Genomic DNA, 24,263 nt, shown 5'->3' with positions numbered 1-24,263 from the left:
AGGGTAATGGGTTCTATAACTGATTCAACTAACTGATCCTAATATGGATGTCAAATGTTATGTTCCTTTTGATGGCGTAGAAGGCCCTTCTTGCCTTGTCTCTCAGATCGTTCACAACTTTGTTGAAGTTACCTGTGGTGCTGATGTTTAGGCCGAGGTAGGTATCGTTTTTTGTGCGCAACGGTGTCTAGATGGAATTTGTATTTGCGGTCCTGGCAACTGGACCTTTTTTGGAACACCATTATTTTTGTCTTACTGAGATTTACTGTCAGGGCCCAGGTCTGACAGAATCTATGCAGAAGATATAGGTGCTGCTGTAGGCCCTCCTTGTTTGGGGACAGAAGTACCAGATCATCAGCAAACAGTAGACATGGGTGAGGCCTGGTGCTGCAGGCTGTTCTAGTGCCCTCACCAATTCGTTCATATATATGTTGTAGAGGGTGGGGCTCAAGCTGCATCCCTGTGTCACCCCACGGCCCTGTGGTAATAAATGGGTGTGTTTTTTGCCAATTCTAACCGCACACTTGTTGGATTTTATAATGTTTTATTCCCCCAACGCCGCTTTCCATCAATTTGTATAGCAGACCCTCATGCCAAATTGAGTCAAAAGCTTTTTTGAAATCAACAAAGCATGAGAAGACTTTGCTTTTGTTTTGGTTTGTTTGTTTGCCAATTAGGGTGTGCAGGGTGAATACGTGGTCTGTCGTATGGTCATTTGGTAAAAAGCCAATTTGACATTTGCTCAGTTGTTCATTGTTTTCGATGAGGAAATGTGCGAGTCTGCTGTCAATGATAATGCAAAGGATTTTACCAAGGTTGCTGTTGACGCATATCCCACGGTAGTTATTGGGGTCAAATTGTGATCAGTCTTTGGTTCCAAATATTGGGGAAGATGCCAGAGCTTTTTGGATTGGAGGGTTTGTATTTTGTCCTGTAGTTCATTCAATGTAATTGGAAAATCCATTGTGTTCTAGTAGTCTTTGATAGCTGATTCTAAGACTTATAATTGATCATTTCTATGTTTTTGCTGTTTGTTCTTTGTTATAGAGCCAAAAAGAATGGAGAGGCGGTTTATCCATACATCTCCATTTGGATAGATAACTCTTCATGTTGTTGTTTGTTTAGTGTGTTCCAATTTTCCCAGAAGTGGTAAGATTCTATAGATTATTAAATTACATTGAGCTGATTTCTTTTTCCGTAGTGTATTTCTGTATTGTTTTAGTGAATCACCATAGTGAAGAAGTAGACTTCTGGGTCTCTATGTTTTTTGGTTGGGTAGGTTTCTCAATTTCTTTCTTAAGTTTTTGAATTCTTCATCAAACCATTTGCCATTGTTTTTAATTTTCTTAGGTTGTCTGCTTGAAATTGTTTGATTTGATAGGCAAGCTGAAAGGTTAAATATACTGTTTAGGCTTTCTACTGCCAAGTTTACACCTTCAATATTACAGTGAAATGTTTTGTCCAGGAAGTTGTCTAAAAGGGATTGAATTTGTTGCCTAATTGTTTTTTGGTAGGTTTCTACACTACTTTCCTTCCATCTCTAGCATTTCTTAATATTGTGTAGTTCCTTTGGCTTTGATGCCTCATGATTGAGTATTGCTCTGTTCAAGTAGACTCTGATTTTGCTGTGATCTGATAGGGGTGTCAGTGGGCTGACTGTGAATGCTCTGAGAGACTCTGGGTTGAGGTCAGTGATAAAGTAATCTACAGTACTACTGCCATGGGATGAGCTGTAGGTGTATGTACCTACCATAGCAGTCTCCTCAAAGCCTACCATGGACTATGTACAGACCCAGCATGCGACTGAGCTTCAGGAGTTGTGACCCGTTTTTGTTGGTTGTTTTGTCATAGTTGTGTCTAGGGGGGCATATTTGGGAGGGAATACTGTCACCTCCAGGTAGGTGTTTGTCCCCCTGTGTGCTGAGAGTGTTAGGTTCTTGTCCAGTTCTGGCATTTAGGTCGCCACAGACTAGTACATGTCCCTGGGCCTGGAAATGGTTGATCTCCCCTTCTAGGATGGAGAAGCTGTCATCGTTAAAGTATGGGGATTCTATTGGGGGGATATATCAAATCACATTTTATTTGCCACATGCGCCGAATACAACAGGTGTAGACATTACCGTGAAATGCTTACTTACAGCCCTTAACCAACAATGCATTTATTTTTAAATAAAAAAGTAAAATAAAACAACAACAACAAAAAAGTGTTGAGAAAAAAAGAGCAGAAGTAAAATAAAATAACAGTAGGGAGGCTATATACAGGGGGGAAACACACATGAGGACATTTTTCTCTGTTGAGATAATGTCCTTATTAATTTCTAGCCAGATGTAATATGTTCCTGTTTTGACTAATGTGGTGAATATCAAGTGATCTGGAGCAGTGCTCGCAAATAGTCTTCCACTTCTATTTTCTATTAGTTTAAGATTCTAAAGTTGGCGAGAAGGGAATGAAAACAATATTAAATAAGGAACATGGCATTCTCTCGCCCTCGACTCGCAGGCCTGCTCCTGCCCATGTCAAACATGTATGCGTACTAGCCCACTATCTAGCAAGCAACACAGTATTGGGTGCGGCCCAGCGAGTGGCGGCTGCGTGATTGAGCGCTTTTCTCTACAATGGATCGCATAGCTGTCCATTTGTGCTCAGTTTTAATAGCCACAATCTTGTGTTTACTAATTGAATTACAACACCCCTCTCGTCTTCTCTCTGTCTCACACACCCGTTGTCATGCAGTAGCCTACAAAGTAATGTGCGCTCTGTTCACAATGGTCTATTTTGTTTTGCAAACAGGCATGAGTTAAATGAACTTAGGCTGCAGTGACTACCGTTTCCGAATGTTGTCTACCCCCCCCAATAGGAAATGGCCAGGAAATGTAGTTACGTATGTTCCTCTTAAGTTTTCCACTCAAGGTGGAAATAACATGGATTATGAGTCATATATTTATACTGAACCCGTGTCAGCCTCATTATTAATATTATTACCCAGTGAGATCAGAAAAACAGACCACATCCAGAAGTCATGGTCTTACACCCCTTCATTATGTTGATCCTCTTCCAATCCAAACGACATGTTGTTGCAGTGTGATCGCCAGACCTGATGATGATGGTGTCCTTTTAAACCTCTGGTTGGGATGGAGAAGTAGGTAGCTAGTCCTCTCTGTATTGGGATGGAGAGGTAGCTAGTCCTCTCTGTATTGGGATGGAGAGGTAGCTAGTCCTCGTCAGTGTCAGGGCAGGTCCCAGACCATGTTGAACGGTTGTAACCCTGGTGATCTGTGGTCTGAAGGACAACCCAGTCAGAGAGAGAGATTGGTTTCTCTGGCATCGCCACACACCATGAAATTAGACTTTTTTCTGTTTCATCCTCTGAAATAAAAAGAGAGAAAAAGGAAGCCGCCAGCTCTCCTGACCAATCGCCTGGATATGTTGACACTGTTATGATCTGAAAAACAAGTTCCATGGCAACCATTGTCAAACAGTGGAACGGGCTGCCTCGGAGAGCCGGGGAAAGCCTCTTTGTTTGTTGTACTTGGCCAGGGTTTCTCTTTGGCCCCACACCCCTCAATTCTGTGGGGGAACCCACTGGAGGATTTGCTTTTTTCCATCTCCTGCCCAGGATTCTGCCAATCTGGCACAAGAAATTCCTATTTGCAGCTGCTCTCTTCCAGAAAATCCAGCCTGATCTCCGTAAGATAGCTCTAAGTGTGGGAGTCGGGAGAAAGGCAGCAGCAGGAAGAGGGAAGCGGCCGAGTTCGGATGGAAAAAATGAAACTGAGAAAAAGGGGCCAGGAGTGAACGAGTGGAATTTAGTTTTGGATGGCCTAATAGGGTTTCCCTCAGTAAACAGCAACAGCGTTTACTGTTTCTGAATTAACACAGACTAACTGGGAGAGTCATACTGGATGGACTGTGTTTGATCCTCCTTCCTAACATTGTGTTGATCTCAGAGCTCCCTACCAAGATCCTTCCATGTAATGCCTTCCCTCTATTCTGGTAGCTACTAGAACAATTCACCATCTCCCTGGAAATCTCATAAAACATATTAATTGGGGAATTCACAAGTACTGAATTTAAGTGCCCTCTTTAATCCCAAAGCATTGTAAATTATAAATTCAGAACACATTATGTAAAGCTTATAAAACAATAAAGACAACATAATCATTGATATAATATTGAGAATATTGAGAATCAAAACGCATCTTTTGACCAATGGGTAAAACAAAGTTAATTGTTTAGATAGTCCTCTGAGAAAACCAATGGTCCAAACCTCATGTCTGTATCATAATCGGTTCAAACGTTATTGGAGTGTTTACCCTTGTAGGATGGCCAGAATTAGGGTGACTAAATCAATGGAGGCCAGAGAAAAAGAGGGGTCAAAAATAAGGAAAATTGCATTGGGTCAGTTAGGCTGGATTCTGTGCTAGAAATAAGGCTACTGGCTACCTGACAGGATCACTTTCCCATTGACCTCGTCCTCTTTCTTCTCAAATCCACAGGACATAAAACAATATAAAGTTAAGTTGGATATTGATTTTGAGACATGACATGTAGTATTTTCATATTTTAGTATACGCTTTTTATATTAATTTGAAATTAGGTCTGCAGCTTGCTGAGCTGCCAATGGTTTCTCACAAAAACAAGCGTATCTCTGTGAAATGTCAATGGAGCACAGGGAATACCAAGCTTTTTTTTCTCCAAAACCTTTTACATTTAATTCAGCTCGTGTCATGCTAATTTAGCTTTTTGCGACCCGCTGAAACAACTTTGAAGACGACAACCACAAAATGTTAAATCCTCAAAAGTTGTTATAAGAAACCTGCACCGCGATGTCAACAGAACTCGTGCTTATTATCGTATGTATTATCGGTTGCGTAACGCAATCAAACTTTTTGGATATAATGTTAATGATACAGTGGCTTGTGAAAGTATTCACCCCCCTTGGCATTTTTCCTATTTTGTTGCCTTACAACCTGGAATTAAAGTTGATTTTTGGGGGGGTTGTATCATTTGATTTACACAACATGCCTACCACTTTGAAGATGCAAAATATTTTTTATTGTGAAACAAACAAGAAATAAGACAAAAAAACAGAAAACTTGAGTGTGCATAACTATTCACCCCCCAAAGTCAATACTTTGTAGAGCCACCTTTTTGCAGCAATTACAGCTGCAAGTCTCTTGGGGTTTGTCACAATAAGCTTGGCTAGCCACTGGGAATTTTGCCCATTCTTTAAGGCAAAACTGCTCCAGCTCCTTCAAGTTGGATGGGTTCCGCTGGTGTACAGCAATCTTTAAGTCATACCACAGATTCTCAATTGGATTGAGGTCTGGGCTTTGACTAGGCCATGCCAATGCATTTAAATGTTTCCCTTAAACCACTCAAGTGTTGCTTTAGCAGTATGCTTAGGGTCATTGTCCTGCTGGAAGGTTAACCTCCGTCCCAGTCTCAAATCTCTGGAAGTCTGAAGCAGGTTCCTCAAGAATTTCCCTGTATTTAGCGCCATCCATCATTCCTTCAATTCTGAACAGTTTCCCAGTCCCTGCCGATAAAAAACATCCCACAGCATGATGTTGCCACCACCATGCTTCACTGTGGGGATGGTGTTCTCCGGGTGATGAGAGGTGTTGGGTTTGTGCTAGACATAGTGTTTTCCTTGATGGCCAAAAAGCTCAATTTTAGTCTCATCTGACCAGAGTACCTTCTTCCATATGTTTGGGGAGTCTCCCACATGCCTTTTGGCGAACACCAAACGTGTTTGCCTATTTTTTTCTTTAAGCAATATCTTTTTTCTGGCCACTCTTCCATAAAGCCCAGCTCTGTGGAGTGTACGGCTTAAAGTGGTCCTATGGACAGATACTCCAATCTCCGCTGTGGAGCTTTGCAGCTCCTTCAGGGTTATCTTTGGTCTCTTTGTTGCCTCTCTGATTAATGACCTGCTTGCCTGGTCCGTGAGTTTTGGTGGGCGGCCCTCTCTTGGCAGGTTTGTTGTGGTGCCATATTCTTTCCATTTTTTTATAATGGATTTAAATGGTGCAGACTCTGGGGCCTTTCAGAACAGGTTTATATATACTGAGATAATGTGACTGATCATGTGACACTTAGATTGCACACAGGTGGACTTTATTTACCTAATTATGTGACTTCTGAAGGTAATTGGTTGCACCAGATCTTATTTAGCGGCTTCATAGCAAAGTGGGTGAATACATACGCACGCACCACTTTTCCGTTATTTTATTTTTTCATTTCACTTCTCCAATTTGTACTATTTTGTGTATGTCCATTACATGAAATAAAAATAAAAATCCATTTAAAATACAGGTTGTAATGCAACAAAATAGGAAAAACGCCAAGGGGGATGAATACTTTTGTTAGAGAAATTCATGAATAATCATATTTGCCTTGGTAAAATGTATTTTATAACATAAGGAAGTGAGATTTCATCACCCTAGCACATTTTCAGCCACTCTAGGCAGAGTGGGAGGACACCCTATATCATATTTCAAAAAGGTACAGCTATAGGTGCACTTTGAGACAGAGCATCAGAATAATCTTTTTACTCAGAAACATTTGTCAGTTATGTTGTATAGGGTGTGAATCCACCCACCCAATACAAGTGGTAGTTATGTACTGTCGCTGTAGAAGTGGGATAGGACATGCCTCCTCACCTCACCTTCAAACCTTCTCTTCAAAGTTCAAACACAGCACAGGAAGACAGAGCAATGCAGAAAGCCCCATTGGTCTTTCTCTACTAAGATGTCAAGTTGTGTTTTATGACCAAAACATTCATTTATTTCAACATCAGAACTATCTTTTCCGAGAAATACAATTATCAAATGAGTCACTCTTGAGTACCTTTCACACTTTGCTCATTTTGAAAAGTGTCATCGGGGTAGCGCTGCTCTCTGTGGCATCACCGAGGTAAAGGACAACAGAAGAAAGTAATGTATTTCACTATGAGTAAAACCAAAACATGGAATGGGCTTCACAGTTCATACTGTACTCAAAAGGCCTTTATCAGAAGCTAGGGTCTTTGTGTGTATATAGGCCTACAACGTTCTTATACTGTAAGGGTGCTGTCTACAACCTAGAAAGTGATTTCCTTGTGAAGGATGGGAGTCGGGACACACTCTATTACCTGCAGCTTTCCATGTTGTAGCTGTAGTGAAACTGACTGGAATTAACCCCAGAGGCAGTGGAGCAGGTGAAGGCAGTAGAGCAGGTGAAATTATTCCAGCGGGCAGAAGGAGAGAGAGAGAGCTCCCGTTCAGAGATAAAGCACACAGGAAAACAGCTTGTTGAACACACATTAGTTTCAGGTCACTGATGTCCCACTTACCAGCGAGCAGAGGAAAGGCAACTATAGCAACACTTTTGAATGGCTATGATTGATACTCAAGTGTAATGGAAACTTGTATAACATCATATACTTTATTTGCTCTCTGGCAGTTGAAGGTAGAAGATCTAGTGGTCAGGTCTAGTGGTCAGGTCTGGTGGTCAGGTCTGGTGTCTGTCTGTCTGTCTGTCTGTCTGTCTACCCATGCCACTTGCTCTGTGGGTTGATTCTTCTCATGTTGCCAACAGAGTCCCCCAGGCAACACCTCTCAGACACACACACACATTACTCCACCACCTCACAGTAGGCAATGTGAAGTGACTGAATCAGCTACAGTACTGTACTGTGTGTGTATGAGTGTGTGTCTCTCTCTCTCCCACCGCTGGTTGGTAAACAAACACGTTCATTGGTGCAGGACGCTAAAGGCAGACACTCACCTATTGTATGGTCAAGTCTGAGTGTTCCCTGGGCCAGCCTCAAATGGCCATGCCAACCCTTCATGAGGCTCCGTTAAAGCTCTCTACTGTATAACTGCTCTGGAGCACCACTCGCCTCTCTAAACCCCTTTTTTATACTCAGGAAAATCCTGTGGCACCATTGGGGAGATGAACGTTTATTTAAGGCATTAGGTGTCAAAGGGAATTCCACTAGAGACTAAAATAAATATGGACGTTTAGATTGTGGTTTTGACGACAGCAGAGAGAGCTGGAGCACCCGGACCTGTTTGGCCACTAGTTGGTTTGCCTCCCTCCCTGTTTCAGATGCAGCTCTGCTCTGCTCTGCTCTATAGAGTGTGCTTGGTTTTGAGCTGTTATAAAAGGCCAAGGTTTATTTCTCTTTCACATCTGCAGATGATCAGAGACAGAGGGAGTCAAAAGGAGGAGGAGGATAGACTTGCTGCTACTCTTAATGATAGAAAAAGGTCTGCAGCTTGCTGAGCTGCCAATGGTTTAGCTCAGTTTATGGGTTGTTTATCAGGCAAAATACTTTCTAACTCCCACATCTGATAAATAACTCAGTGACTTGCAATAACTTAGAATGTTTTATCTCATTCCAACTGTACCTAAAAAACAGGGTGCCAGTATTAGTGGATAGCAGTTTCACTGAGTATCCCTCTGCATCTTTGTATCTGTTGAACTGGAGATGTTTGGGGTGAGGGCTGTTATGTCCATCTCTGAGGGGGTTACTTTGGTACACACATAAATAGTATATATAATGCTCAGCCATGGATCAGTGTGTCTGTTCGCTTAACTTGCTGTTTAAAGGTGACACCATTTCCCTTGTCCCACAATATAGATCCTTAAATGAGTTAATAGACCATTAAGAAAGAGAGTTCCAAACCTCTCTGCCAATAATAGCAAGTTTTCAGTTTTGCCCTCCCAAGTCACACCACTCCCATACTGTCCTAGCAAAATTCTTGCTTGAGAAATTCCTCTTTGCTAAGAAGCTATTTTTGTTTCTTTTTGACCATTTTAATTTAAAATAATTACAGTAAGGTACGTAATTGTTACCTGGAAATTATTTGATATTGAGATAAAAACAGCTGCATTGGACCTTTAAATAGGCCTCCTAAAAGCCTGTTGGATATTGAGTTCCCCTAAACCAGACTCTAAAACAACACACAATACATACCATGGTGCTGCTTACTATCTCACTCATTCTATCTTAACTCATTCATCCCTTTGAAGTGAAAAGATTGATCATATTTTAATATATTTTAGGATGCTTCATATCAGCAGAGTTTGCTCTGTGAAACTACTGTATTAAGTGAGACACAACCTCCCTGTGAATGTTTAAAACATGCTGCTATAGTATGCAGCACGTAAACATGAATATGGTTAGCTTTTATATACTACATCAATGAATAAAAGGCATTTTGACTCAATTGATGTCATTGTCATTCTCACACTTTTTTTCACATTCCCTCCATTTTGGGCATGTCTTAAAATGTATGTGTTCCCTAAAAGTCACAACAAGAAACCATAGGCTCTTATGTCATAGTGCCAGTATACACAGTGTGCTTCCAGGCCTGTTGGAGCTGTTAGTTACTGATAAAGACAGACCGTCTGCAGTACGGATGATGTGGACAGACTACAGTGCAGTACATGTTCAACATACTGGACATTCCTTTAAGCTTACTGCAGGTTTCCCCCATCGTCTGTTGCAGTGTAAGTTATGGCTACAGTAGCACTCTCATTGCTTTTGTGAGGTCATATAATCACTGTTAATTTTCATGTAAACATCTGGCTCTAGTAATGAATGAGAGACATTATTCCGTTTGACACCTTGCCAGTATAGGCATCATTTTTTATCATTCACAATAGGCCTATACATATGTTGTTATAGTCCCCATACATTAAAACACGGATCATGGAAAGCTAAACAGGAAACCCTACATTCAATGTATGTAGACTTTTCAAATAGTAATATATCTGAATTACTTCATGATGGTAATTTGAATTTAATTTAATACAGTCTATATTTAGCCTTATCACAGAGGTCCCAGACAAGAACTCCTTGACATTTTAACTTTGGACAGGTTTAATCTCATCACAATGTGTCTAAAACGTGTTTCCCCCACCTTATACATGACGTGGTGTGTGCACTGTGTAAGCACTCCACACACCTTGACTGAGTCTATTTTTAGAACGCTGAAGCTGTAAAAGTTTCCATTTATACCCGCTGTGCTGTGTCACCTGGCTGTCAGAAGAACAACAGGAAGTGATGGGGATATAAAAAGAGCTGTAGAAATGGAACACTAAGGTCCACCTAGTGGACACTCAGTGCCAATGCAGCTCACTGTAGTGACATCTTCTGGTATCGCTACTACAGCCAACTTGCACACAGAGTAATCAGCAGTTCTTAGTGTTATGTTTCCCTTGGTGATGTTTTACTGTAGGATCAGTATGTTTTTGTCAAGATGTTATGCCCTTTTCTACTGTGTAATATACTGTACCTTTTGTAAGTGTTTGTTGAAAGAGAAAGGAAGATATGAAAAGGCCAGAAGTGAAAATTGCCCTCCCTGGAGCTGTGAAATGCTGCCTGGGAAGAACAGACGACAGTACAGTATTACATCAAACACTTTTGATGCTCTGATTAACTAACAGCCTGTACTTGTTTCTCTTCTCCTCCCGGCAGTAAACGAGATTATAAGGAAGGATCTGACCGGCGTGCAGGCCAGAGGTCAGACTTAGACGACAGGAAACAGGAAGTGGACAGCTGCAGCTCACTCTTCGTCGCCATGAGAACCTCTTCCTCTTCCCTGTGTGCCCATCTCCATAGCAACCCTATATCAACCCCAGCCACCAGCAGTTTGGCTGCTCTGCCCGTTTCCTTCAAATAACTGTTTCTCAGCTAAAATATTCTCTGCCTTTTACCCAATGCCAAAGAATGTTCTGCCAAAGACAATCTTCTTAGTTTTCAGGCCCAACAGAAACTAGATTGTGCCTTGTTTTATTACTACTTAGGTTTATGGGATTCAAAGGGATGTTTTTTTGTACAATGAATAAGAGAGGGTGAAAATTCAGAAACAAGTCACAATCATGGCAGTAGCTGTAACAATACTTGGTGTTAAACCAATGGTGGAAAAAGTACCCATGTCATACTTAAGTAAAGGTAAAGATACTGTACCTTAATATAAAATCACTCAAGTAAAAGTGAAAGTCACCCAGTAAAATATTACTTGAGTAAAAGTCTAAAAGTATTTGATTTTAAATATACTTAAGCATCAAAAGTAAATGTAATTGCTAAAATATGCTTAAGTATCAAAAGTAAAAGTATAAATAATTTAAAATTCCTTATATTAAGCAATCCAGATGGCACCATTTTCTTGTTTTTTTATTTTATTTATGGTTAGCCAGAGGCACACTCCAACACTCAGACATCATTTACAGCATGTGTGAGTCTCTTGATAAGTGTGTGAATTGGACAATTTTCCTGTCCTGCTAAGCATTCAAAATGTAGCAAGTACTTTTGGGTGTCTGGGAAAATGTATGTCGTAAAAAGTACATTATTTTCTTTACAAATGTAGTGAAGTAAAAGTAAAAGTTGTCAAAAATATAAATAGTAAAGTACAGATACCCCCCCAAAACGACTTAAGTAGTACTTTAAGGTATTTTTACTTAAGTACTTTACACCACTGCCTATATGCAAACCTTTCAAATAATTGTAACTCTCTTACCCATCTTGTTGACACTTCTACCAATGACACCATTAATAAAATATGCCAACATGTCAACACTTCACTGTGATATGTGTATTGTGTTATGCAATTTGAGCTTACTTTGATCATCTCGCTACTCTAAAGGAGACGAACACTGCCATGCTAATAACCAAATAAATATTGGCTTGTAATTTCACCTCTCCATATTTTTGTTTTTCTTGCCTACATGTTTTTGTGTTCTATGTTGTTATGTATCAATTCGTCACCACAAATGATGTTCCCTCCCAGGAAATAAAAGTTATTTGAATTTGAGTGTTATATGCACTGTTTAGTAGGGGAATCTTTATGTATGTGTATACCTACATGGTGTGTTGTCTTTATTCCATTGTTTAAATGTTTTCCTAATTGTGTTTGGGTCATGTGATGAACTTAATGTAACTAAAATGTATATTACAGTATAAGCAGTTGATTTGCCAGAGGCGTCATCTGGGCCAGAGATGATACTGCTTAGAGAAAAAAATATTTCTCCTTTCTCAATGAATTATTGGATATTGAATTAGCCTCAAAAGGCTTACATTCAAATAATGATATGCTAAATCCTTACACAGGAAAATATCAGTGGGAAATGCAATTACAAATTACAAAATTAGCAGGTTCTGAAGATGTCTAAGCAGGCAATTTTTTTGAGTGTTGCATGCCTACAATGCATTTGACTACATTCAGGTCTTAAAAGGGATAGTCTTTCTATGCTTGCTCATGGGTGCCCAATTTATTAGTAGCCTATTTGATTGTAACATTTATCCAAATCTGTGGCATGTTTGGTTACAACAGAGAGCAAAATGTTCATAATATGTGTATAACATATTATAACCTACCTATTTCTATTGGGTGTAATTAATATAATTGAGTTTTTCCGTAATGACAATGAACAACATGCTATATATGCAGATATTCTTACTTGTACTTTACATACTGTGCCTTACATTTCCAAGATCATCCCACATTTCTAAGACGAGCTATGCTTTCTTTGTTCAGTGTAACTGTCATTATATGTGTATTTGATGTACATTCAAACATGAAAAGGCTTTTTGGAGCTAAATGATCGGTGTTGCATAATAATCAATATGATGTACTGCATGTATATAGACTACCACTTTCCCAAGTGCTCAAATTGCTTTTATATTGTAAGAGGGGATAGCTTAGATTGGTGCAGAAAGTAGGTGTTTTGTTACATATCAAATAAAATATGTTCAATGTCGTCGTCGTCCCTCCCCCCCACCCCACAAAATACGCTTTACAAATTGTTTAAAAAGTGTAAACCTGACCATGTACAAAGATTTAAACGTTAATGATCCAGAGACTGAATCTGCCTGCTCAATATGTCATTTTAACTAATTTCATACAACAGATTTTATATTCATTTTTTTTATGTGCAATGAAAAGTTATAGATAGTAATAGTTAATAGCTAATATATCTAACTTTTTTAATTGAGCCATTCTCTCAATGTACTGAAAACAGTATGTTTGAAATATCCTGAATGTAAACTTAACAGCTTTTTCCCCCCTTAATTGTAAATAGATAATTGCTTACAACTGTATAAATGCTTCTGGTAGTCCTCTTTTTTTATTTGTAGTTATAGCGTATAGTAGAAAAATGTGTTTTATGAACTGCATCAGTTGTTTTCTGTCTTTTCATTAGTTTTGTTAATCCAGTGTCTTAGTAATATGCAAAAAGCCATATATAGCTGTCAAAACTTAGCATTATACTCTGTTTATGTTCAAAGTGATGTTGAAATAACGTTTGCTTTAGAGAAACAGATTATATTTTTGTTTCAGATGTCTTACAAGGTTTATAAACAAATCTGTGCATCTTGAGTGAAGGCAATCATATTCCCCATAGTCTTTATGCAGCTTGACGATCCGTACTGTACGTTTTCTGTTATATATCAGATGTATGTTTCCTTAAAACTCTGGCATATTCATCTCTATTTTTCCAGGCAAAACTTGTATTTTTAAACTAGCAATAAATCACAAACAAAGAATTCTACAGTTCTTGTCATTTTTGTGTACAGTTTTTCTGCAATTCCAGAACATCAGTTTAACATCAGTTTCATTATTTTTCTTATGTTTGCTTCCTCTATTGGTTGTTGGCTAGCTAGGTAATAGTCACTGATGTCTCTCTTTAGACCGTGAGGGGAACATAGAAATCAGCAGACACTAAAAATCTGTGACTCATACTACAGTAGGTTGAAGAAATATCTTAACCTAGGCCCAACCCTCTCTCCTTCCTTTCCTCTCCTCTCCCCCTCTCCTCCTGCCTGGCACATCAATGAGGTTACCGTTTCTGTTATCCTTTCTTTGTGTACATTTTTACCACAGCTTCACCTATTAGACAAACTCAGTGACACCTCACACACACACACACTTTATTGTATAACTAACCTTGTGGGGACACACAATTCAGTCCCATTCAAAATCCTATTTTCCCTAACCCCTAACCCTAACCTTAGCCCTAAACCTAACCCTAGCTCCTAACCCTAGTTTCTAATTCTAACCCTAACCCCCCTAGAAATAGCATTTGACCTTGTGGGGACTAACAAAGTGTCCCCAGTTGGTTAAATTGAGGTTTGTTTACTATTCTTGTGGGGATTTCTGGTCCCCACAACTATAGTTAAAAACGCACGCACGCACGCACTCACACACACACACACACACACATAACCCCACCCTTCCCTCAAACAAATAACAACAAAGGGCTTCACTATAGCCCTGTAAGCCCTGTTGCCAGGAGACAGCATGTTTGAAGCCTCATTTTGGTGGCTGGAGTTGCCGCTGGAGGAGGACTCTGTAAATGCACTCTGAGTTCAGGAAGTCTCTGCCTATGACATCATAACACGTGTGAGAAAACACAGCATGTGGACTAGATGGGCTCGCTAGCTGAATGAGCGTTTTTCACCCCCACTCTTAGAGATATGCCGTGTGACTCATGTACCCTTTCTCTCCAAATGGGTCAATAATGAGATCCGACCGCTATAGTACTGATTGACTATGTGAGATTGACAAAAGAATCATGAGAGCCTTAAAGCGATTGGAATTTAATTCATTACACTCTGATGTCATTACTAAACTCAGTAGACTATACTGAGTTAGCCTTACGCAAAATTGATAATACACTGCTCAAAAAAATAAAGGGTACACTTAAACAACACAATGTAACTCCAAGTCAATCACACTTCTGTGAAATCAAACTGTCCACTTAGGAAGCAACACTGATTGACAATACATTTCACATGCTGTTGTGCAAATGTAATAGACAACAGGTGGAAATTATAATCAATTAGCAAGACACCCCCAATAAAGGACTGGTTTTGCAGGTGGTGACCACAGACCACTTCTCAGTTCCTATGCTTCCTGGCTGATGTTTTGGTCACTTTTGAATGCTGGCGGTGCTTTCACTCTAGTGGTAGCATGAGACGGAGTCTACAACCCACACAAGTGGCTCAGGTAGTGCAGCTCATCCAGGATGGCACATCAATGCGAGCTGTGGCAAGAAGGTTTGCTGTGTCTGTCAGCGTAGTGTCCAGAGCATGGAGGCGCTACCAGGAGACAGGCCAGTACATCAGGAGACGTGGAGGAGGCCGTAGGAGGGAAACAACCCAGCAGCAGGACTGCTACCTCCGCCTTTGTGCAAGTAGGAGCAGGAGGAGCACTGCCAGAGCCCTGCAAAACGACCTCCAGCAGGCCACAAATGTGCATGTGTCTGCTCAAACGGTCAGAAACAGACTCCATGAGGGTGGTATGAGGGCCCGACGTCCACAGGTGGGGGTTGTGCTTACAGCCCAACACCGTGCAGGACATTTGGCATTTGCCAGAGAACACCAAGATTGGCAAATTCGCCACTGGCGCCATGTGCTCTTCACAGATGAAAGCAGGTTCACACTGAGCACGTGACAGACGTGACAGAGTCTGGAGATGCCGTGGAGAACGTTCTGCTGCCTGCAACATCCTCCAGCATGACCGGTTTGGCGGTGGGTCAGTCATGGTGTGGGGTGGCATTTCTTTGGGGGGGCCGCACAGCCCTCCATGTGCTCGCCAGAGGTAGCCTGACTGCCATTAGGTACCGAGATGAGATCCTCAGACCCCTTGTGAGACCATATGCTGGTGCGGTTGGCCCTGGGTCCATCCTAATGCAAGACAATGCTAGACCTCATGTGGCTGGAGTGTGTCAGCAGTTCCTGCAAGAGGAAGGCATTGATGCTATGGACTGGCCCGCCCGTTCCCCAGACCTGAATCCAATTGAGCACATCTGGGACATCATGTCTCGCTCCATCCACCAACGCCACGTTGCACCACAGACTGTCTGGGAGGAGATCCCTCAGGAGACCATCCGCCACCTCATCAGGAGCATGCCCAGGCGTTGTAGGGAGGTCTTACAGGCACGTGGAGGCCACACACACTACTGAGCCTCATTTTGACTTGTTTTAAGGACATTACATCAAAGTTGGATCAGCCTGTAGTGTGGTTTTCCACTTTAATTTTGAGGGTGACTCCAAATCCAGACCTCCATGGGTTGATCAATTTGATTTCCATTGATAATTTTTGTGTGATTTTGTTGTCAGCACATTCAACTATGTAAAGAAAAAAGTATTTAATAAGATTATTTCATTCATTCAGATCCAGGATGTGTTATTTTAGTGTTCCCTTTATTTTTTTGAGCAGTGTACATCACCATTACCCACATGGAAAATAATCATGAAAATCAGATAAGAATCTTGTATGGCAGAAGAAGATTTTGACAAAAATCTAATAATTAAGCTAATAAGGATCTGGTATGATTTTGTATGTTTTTCGTTAAAATGTCAGTGGTGTATTTGTATACTATAAGAAAAATACAATATTTGTATACACATCGAGTATACCAAACATTAAGAATACTTTCCTAATATTGAGTTTCACCGCCCCCCTCAATTGTCTCAAGGCTTACAAATCCTTCTTTAACCTGTCTCCACCCCTTCATCTACAATGATTAAAGTGGATTTAACAGGTGACCATCAATTATGGATCATAGCTTCCACCTGGATTAACCTGGTCAGTCTATGTCATGGAAAGAGCAGGTGGTCTTCATGTTTTGTAAACTCAGTGTGCATTTTCATTTTCATGTATGAGTTTTCATGGTTAAGGCTGGGCAGCACCTCCTTCTGGACAGTTGATTTATCTACAGCTATGCCTTTGTCTCCCATCCAGGGTTTTAACCAAGCCCATCCCTGCTTAACTTTGATATTTGTCACTGTCTACCATTGTAAAATAAAATAACATGTTACATACTTCTATATCTTTTCCATATGGGTATCAATGTGACTTTCAGTATAAATCAAATTTTTAAGAAAATATGTATCTGATTCGTGTGCCTGGTATGATACAGTAAATGTAATAGAAATGTAAGTAATTAAGATATAAACTTTTGTTTTTACATTAGTTGAGTGTCAATGACCATCAATAGTACATTTTCAGTTCATATCCGAGCTTGGTCATGTACGACGGGTCAGGTATGTTACTACTCAGACAAAACTCAGTGGCCAGAATTTCTGTCTATAAAAATGGCAGTGCCCTTGCCAAACACAACCCTCACATACCTGCATCATGTTCTCCCTCAGAGACAGACAGAGTCAGTTTCCTGCATGGCTTACAGGCATACACACGTACGTAAGATGTGTACACATACAAGTCCCCTGTAGCTCAGTTGGTAGAGCATGGCGCTTGCGACGCCAGGGTTGTGGGTTCTTTTCCCACGGGGGGCCAGTATGAAAATGTATGCACTCACTAACTGTAAGTCGCTCTGGATAAGAGCGTCTGCTAAAAATGACAAAAAACAAACAAAACAAAAAAAACACTAAACTGTGGAGAAGTTAGTTAGCCTTCACAACTGATTTAATTGACAAAAATTATCCAGTATGAATTCCAGTGGTGTAAAGTACTTCAGTACAAATACTTTGAAGTACTACTTAAGTAGTTTTGGGGGTATTTGTACTTTACTTTACCATTTGTCTTTTACTTTTACTTCACTATATTCCTAAAGAAAATAATGTACTTTTTACTCCATACATTTTTCCTGACACCCAAAAGTACTCGTTACATTTTTAATACTTAGCAGGACAGGAAAATGGTCCAATTCACATACTTATCAAGGGAACATCCCTGGTCATCCCTACTGCCTCTGATCTGGTGGACTCACTAAACACACACACTTTGTTTGTAAATTATGTCTGAGTGTGCCCCTGGCTGTCCGTAAATAAATACAAACTAGAAAATGGTGCCGTCTGGTTTGCTTAATATAAGGAATTTGAAATTATTTATAAATTTACTTTTGATACGTAAGTATATTTAAAATCAAATACTTTTAGAATTTTACTCAAGTAGCATTTTATTGAGTGACTTTCACTTTTACTTGAGTAATTTTCTATTAAGGTATCTTTACTTTAAGTATGACAATTGGGTACTTTTTCCACCATTGATTAATACTTTCATTCGCCTTGAATAAGTAATATATACAGTGGGGAGAACAAGTATTTGATACACTGCCGATTTTGCAGGTTTTCCTACTTACAAAGCATGTAGAGGTCTGTAATTTTTATCATAGGTACACTTCAACTGTGAGAGACGGAATCTAAAACAAAAATCCAGAAAATCACATTGTATGATTTTAAGTAATTGATTTGCATTTTATTGCATGACATAAGTATTTGATCACCTACCAACCAGTAAGAATTCCGGCTCTCACAGACCTGTTAGTTTTTATTTAAGAAGCCCTCATGTTCTCCACTCATTACCTGTATTAACTGCACCTGTTTGAACTCGTTACCTGTATAAAAGACACCTGTCCACACACTCAATCAAACAGACTCCAACCTCTCCACAATGGCCAATACCAGAGAGCTGTGTAAGGACATCAGGGGCTACAGGACAATAGGCAAACAGCTTGGTGAGAAGGCAACAACTGTTGGCGCAATTATTAGAAAATGGAAGATGTTCAAGATGACGGTCAATCACCCTCGGTCTGGGGCTCCATGCAAGATCTCACCTCGTAGGGCAACAATGATCATGAGAAAGGTGAGGGATCAGCCCAGAACTACACGGCAGGACCTGGTCAATGACCTGAAGAGAGCTGGGACCACAGTCTCAAAGAAAACCATTAGTAACACACTACGCTGTCATGGATTAAAATCCTGCAGCGCACGCAAGGTTCCCCTGCTCAAGCCAGCGCATGTCCAGGCCCGTCTGAAGTTTGCCAATGACCATCTGGATGATCCAGAGGAGGAATGGGAGAAGGTAATGTGGTCTGATGAGACAAAAATAGAGCTTTTTGGTCTAAACTCCACTCACCGTGTTTGGAGGAAGAAGAAGGATGAGTACAACCCCAAGAACACCATCCCAACCGTGAAGCATGGAGGTGGAAACATCATTCTTTGGGGATGCTTTTCTGCAAAGGGGACAGGACGATTGCACCGTATTGAGGGGAGGATGGATGGGGCCATGTATCGCGAGATCTTGGCCAACAACCTCCTTCCCTCAGTAAAAGCATTGAAGATGGGTCGTGGCTGGGTCTTCCAGCATGACAACGACCCGAAACACACAGCCAGGGCAACTAAGGAGTGGCTCCGTAAGAAGCATCTCAAGGTCCTGGAGTGGCCTAGCCAGTCTCCAGACCTGAACCCAATAGAAAATATTTGGAGGGAGCTGAAAGTCCATATTGCCCAGCGACAGCCCCGAAACCTGAAGGATCTGGAGAAGGTCTGTATGGAGGAGTGGGCCAAAATCCCTGCTGCAGTGTGTGCAAACCTGGTCAAGACCTACAGGAAACGTATGATCTCTGTAATTACAAACAAAGGTTTCTGTACCAAATATTAAGTTCTGCTTTTCTGATGTATCAAATACTTATGTCATGCAATAAAATGCAAATTAATTACTTAAAAATCATACTATAAGATTTTCTGGATTTTTGTTTTGAATCCCGTCTCTCACAGTTGAAGTGTACCTATGATAACGATTACAGACCTCTACATGCTTTGTAAGTAGGAAAACCTGCAAAATCGGCAGTGTATCAAATACTTGTTCTCCCCACTGTATATATAGATTTTTTTTATTTTTTTGTTACTTTGAAAACTAAAATATGTGAATTTCTGCTGTCAGGTCTCCATGGCAGCCCATCAATGAACATCCCAAGAGTTTACCAATGGGATGTCAAATCGAATTGAAAAAGAACTTTACTATGAAGACTTCTAACATACAGTCATGTAGAGTACTTCCTCAATGAACTCTTCGAATGCAGATTCAGACTTTTTTTATTTATTTAACCTTTATTTAACCAGGTAAGCCAGTTGAGAACAAGTTCTCATTTACAACTGCGACCTGGCAGTTTGCAACGCCAGGGTTGTGGGTTTGTTTCCCACGGGGGAAAAAAATAATAATGTATGCACTCACTAACTGTAAGTTGCTCTGGATAAGAGTGTCTGCTAAAATGACTAAAATGTAAAAAAAAAACTAGAGTAGAATACTGAGAAGACTAACCTGAGGCCTGATATTCTGAACATGCCCAGTAGAGGGAGATGTTAACTTGTGCAACGGGGCTGTATTCACAGGAAAAGGCTATAGGACACTCCTGACCTGAAAACCGATATTTAATTTCAGAATTGGTTAAGGTAAGGGTCAGTTTTAGATTTTGGTTAGTCGTTTTGCAGATCACCAATGTCCTTATAGCCTCTCCCATATGCACAACATTCATTTCTATGGAATAAACAGAAAAAGGATTGCCTGGTGACATTATTTTTGTGATGTCCTGTTGTAATATGCTATTATCTGTCTGAATGGAATTTTGCAAGTTGCAAAATGTATTTACCGTGAACATTTTCTCTTGTGAAGAAATTATGAATGTTGTATGAGAACATACAATTGCACTGTATAATCTGTAAGACAAGAATAAGTAGGCCTATTCAAATACTGAAACCCTTCACAGAAGCCCCATTTGTACAGTTTACTACACACTGAGTATGCAAAACATTAAGAACACCTGCTCTTTCAATGACATAGTCTGACCAGGTGAAAGCTATGATCCCTTATTGATGTCACTTGTTAAATCCACTTCTATCAGTGTAGATGAAGGGGAGGATTGAGACATGGATTGTGTATGTGTGCCATTCAGAGGGTGAATGGGCAAGACAAAATATTTAAGTGCCTTTGAACGGGGTATGGTAGTAGGTGCCAGGCGCACCGGTTTGAGTGTGTCAAGAACTGCAACGCTGCTGGGTTTCTCACACTCAACAGTTTCCCATGTGTATCAAGAATGGTCCACCACGCAAAGGACATACAGCCAACTTGACACAGCTGTGGTGGGAAGCATTGGAGTCAACATGGGCCAGCATCCCTGTGGACACCTTGTAGAATCCATGCCCCGACGAATTGAGACTGTTCACTCAATTATTTTCCTTTGAGCAATTGCATTTGTCCTATCTATTGGTCACATTATGTGCTTTATAACTGTACTGTAGGTATGCTGTTAGAATGGTTCATTATTATTACCATTCAGTAGTCTCATTCCCTTCAAGGTCAGAGTTGACAGTAGTTTTGAAGTGCTAACTTATGGCTGGATTCTATTCTTATTGCGGAAATATAGTTACCTTACGACTCAAAATGAACTCATCCGCTGCTCTATGTCCGCTACGTACTTCAGTCTGAGACTGCCATCGTTGAAGTCGTTTGTGGTGATGTCCAAAAAAGTCATCGCCGATTGGATCGTCTCTAGCCAATCTGAGTATCAAAGCCAATGACATAACATTTTTAAAACGTTGCTTTACCCACGTTTATAGCCCTATAGTAGTCTAATCCTACTCATGCTTTACTGCCTGAGTTTCAGTCTAATCCTACTCATGCTTTACTGCCTGAGTTTCAGTCTAATCCTACTCATGCTTTACTGCCTGAGTTTCAGTCTAATACTATTCATGCTTTACTGCCTGAGTTTCAGTCTAATACTATTCATGCTTTACTGCCTGAGTTTCAGTCTAATACTACTCATGCTTTACTGCCCGAGTTTCAGTCTAATCCTACTCATGCTTTACTGCCTGAGTTTCAGTCTAATACTACTCATGCTTTACTGCCTGAGTTTCAGTCTAATACTACTCATGCTTTACTGCCTGAGTTTCAGTCTAATACTACTCATGCTTTACTGCCTGAGTTTCAGTCTAATACTACTCCTGCTTTACTGCCTGAGTTTCAGTCTAATACTATTCATGCTTTACTGCCTGAGTTTCAGTCTAATACTATTCGGGTTCATGATAGATTAATTTGTATTTTAAGAATAATGACTAAAGGATTTCACCCCAAATACAGTATAAATGTGTGAACGGTGTTAGAGTTATAATGTAGTGGCAACCCACTAACAGAGGGGGGCGGGACTAAACATTCCAGGGTGAAGGGGACTGAGAAAACGGGTTAAAAAAAGCCTCCTAAAGGTGGGCGGAGCAAAGTGCCTTTGTGTGTCAAGGGGTATAAAGCTCTCCATGATAAAAAATACAGATTATTCTTGCTGGTTGTGGACCTTGAATAATTTATGATTAAAACCAGAGCTTTACAACCCCTGGTAATGATTCAAGCTTAGGTTGAATTAGAGATATACATTCTCATGACAAGTGGTCCTTCGAGCCGGATCTCAAAAATACGTCTTTGTCGTTCTAAGGACACCGAAACCGTGCACGGGTGGATGATAGCATCCGTGGAGAATAGTCCTGGCCTTCGACGTTAAGGTTATAAACAGGCCGGTGATGAATCTTATGAACGATAAAGACGTTAACGAGATTGAAAAAGCATTTAATCCCGACTGCAAGGAGGAGGTCAATAATTTTTATTCATGGATTTTGGTGTAATTATTTGAACTTGTATAAGAATAGTAATTCTTGTGAAGGGCAGAGAATAGTTACCAAAATCTCAAAGGAAATAATAATTATTATAAAGGAAGGAAGGGGGGTCCGAAATTGACCCTAGGTGAATAGCTATTACCAAAATAATCTAGTTAATATTGAGATTGTACGAGATACAGTCTTTACAATATAAACAGGAAGGGGGATAATTATCGTCGTGTGAGATAGATAGAAACAAGTCGAGAGTCATATACAGCTGGGGATTTGCTCTAACTCTGTCTATTTCATAAAACTGGAGCAGTTACGACCTCTAGGTTACGGATAGTGTTAGCAAAAAATCGTATAAGGTTGTATAAATGTGTGACCTAATGATCCATCGAAATACGTGATAATTGTCTTAAAAAACTCTGGGTTACGGGTTGAATAATTTAAATGGTTGATTACAAAAGCAGATCATAACATTTTTCAAAAGTCGCACTATTAATAAGTCCCAAAGGAAATAATTCTGGATTGAATTATTACTAAAGGGGGGGATTTCTTATTTTGCTACCATGGGGAATAAATATTCTAAAGAGGTCCGAGAATTAACGGGGGATGAAAGATATATGTTAGGGAGGGATCGAAGAAATATGTTTTATGGATCCATTTGGGAGAAGAGGTATGGATTTATTGGGCATCTCGATGTGGAGAAGTTAGAGGTTATGATTAGGCAGATGCATGTAAACTGTGGAACGGATTTGAAGAAACAGCGAGGGGAGGGGCTAGAGACAGCGAGGGTATGGCTTTTGGAAGCGCGAAGGAGAGGATTTTTTTTTTAGATATGCAAAGAGAAAGGGACGTAAAAATTGAGGTTTCAGTGCCTCCCCCAGAGCAGAGAGCAGAAAGGTTATATCCAGTTTTGGTAGAGCAGGCTTGGAAAGAAAGCCCAGATGATAACGTTGTCATGAGTAGGAGAAAATTAGGAGTGATCCCCGCCCCTCCCCCACCATATGACGGCCAAGCCGGAATGTTGGAAGGGCGGGAAGAGGGGGGGCAGAGTAGGGAGGCCAGTAAAGAGAACAAATAGGGGGAAGTTTTACAGAAGGAAATAGGCAGGTAGAGGTCTAAAGACTTGACTGGAAGGAAGTGCTTTGATGAATTAAAATGGTTATTACTTTATTGTATAGGTTGGGTAGCACGAGTGGTGTATGAAAATAAGTGGTGAATTCTGAAAAAATAATTTGGTTTTGTTACGTGAACAATGGGATATCGTTTTTACTATTAGGATGATGGATTGAATAAACATTGGTTATAAGTATGAAGTTATTAAACAATAGGTTTATATTTTAAGAACATCAATGCAACAGGTTGCAATGATTAAAGTAATAGTAAATTGGGAATATAAAGGTAAAAATAACTGAATTGTGTAATAGCCTCAGAGAGACATGCAATCCATCATGAGCAGAAAAACAGACAGGACAGAGCCAAGAAAGAGCAGAAAGGAGCAGAGTACCTAATGGTCACTCTTGGGGAAATAGCGGGTATAAGGCAGGGAAAAGTGAATGCTACAGCGGGGGAGGAAATTGCTTCAACTGTAACAAAGGAGGGCATTTCGCAAGAGAGTGTGAGGCCCCATGCAGATACTGTGGTAAGACAGGCCATAACTCTTTTCAATGCAGACCCAGGGTAGGAGGAAATAAAGAAAAGAGAGAGAAGCCTAACAGACGTCTATGTCCCAGCTTTGAGCGTGAGGAAGATAAGGCGTGACTAATCCTTGAGGGAGAAAGAGTAGAACCCTTTGATCCAAATTGTGTTTGAATTGAATTGGCTACTATTGACTTAGCACTTCAACAGGAACAATAGAAGGGGAGACAGATTTTC

At 40.3% G+C, this 24,263-nt stretch overlaps 1 protein-coding gene across 2 annotated transcripts in view; it reads left to right on the top strand.

Annotated features, from left to right (window-relative positions):
* The window catches only part of LOC121537964 (nuclear factor of activated T-cells, cytoplasmic 2), a 38,196-nt gene extending 27,143 nt beyond the window's left edge, over positions 1-11,053 (top strand). For both annotated transcript variants that reach the window (XM_041845646.1, XM_041845645.1), the window contains exon 10: positions 10,473-11,053. In XM_041845646.1, coding sequence (XP_041701580.1) covers positions 10,473-10,528 — 56 coding nt within the window. In that variant the 3' untranslated portion in view covers positions 10,529-11,053. The remainder of the gene's footprint in view (positions 1-10,472) is intronic.
* The last annotated feature ends 13,210 nt before the right edge of the window (positions 11,054-24,263 follow it).

The sequence above is a fragment of the Coregonus clupeaformis genome, chromosome 24, assembly GCF_020615455.1.
Source record: "Coregonus clupeaformis isolate EN_2021a chromosome 24, ASM2061545v1, whole genome shotgun sequence".
Taxonomy (NCBI): Eukaryota; Metazoa; Chordata; class Actinopteri; order Salmoniformes; family Salmonidae; genus Coregonus; species Coregonus clupeaformis.
Note: the sequence above shows the minus strand (reverse complement) of the source record. Positions and strands in the feature narration are given on the sequence as shown.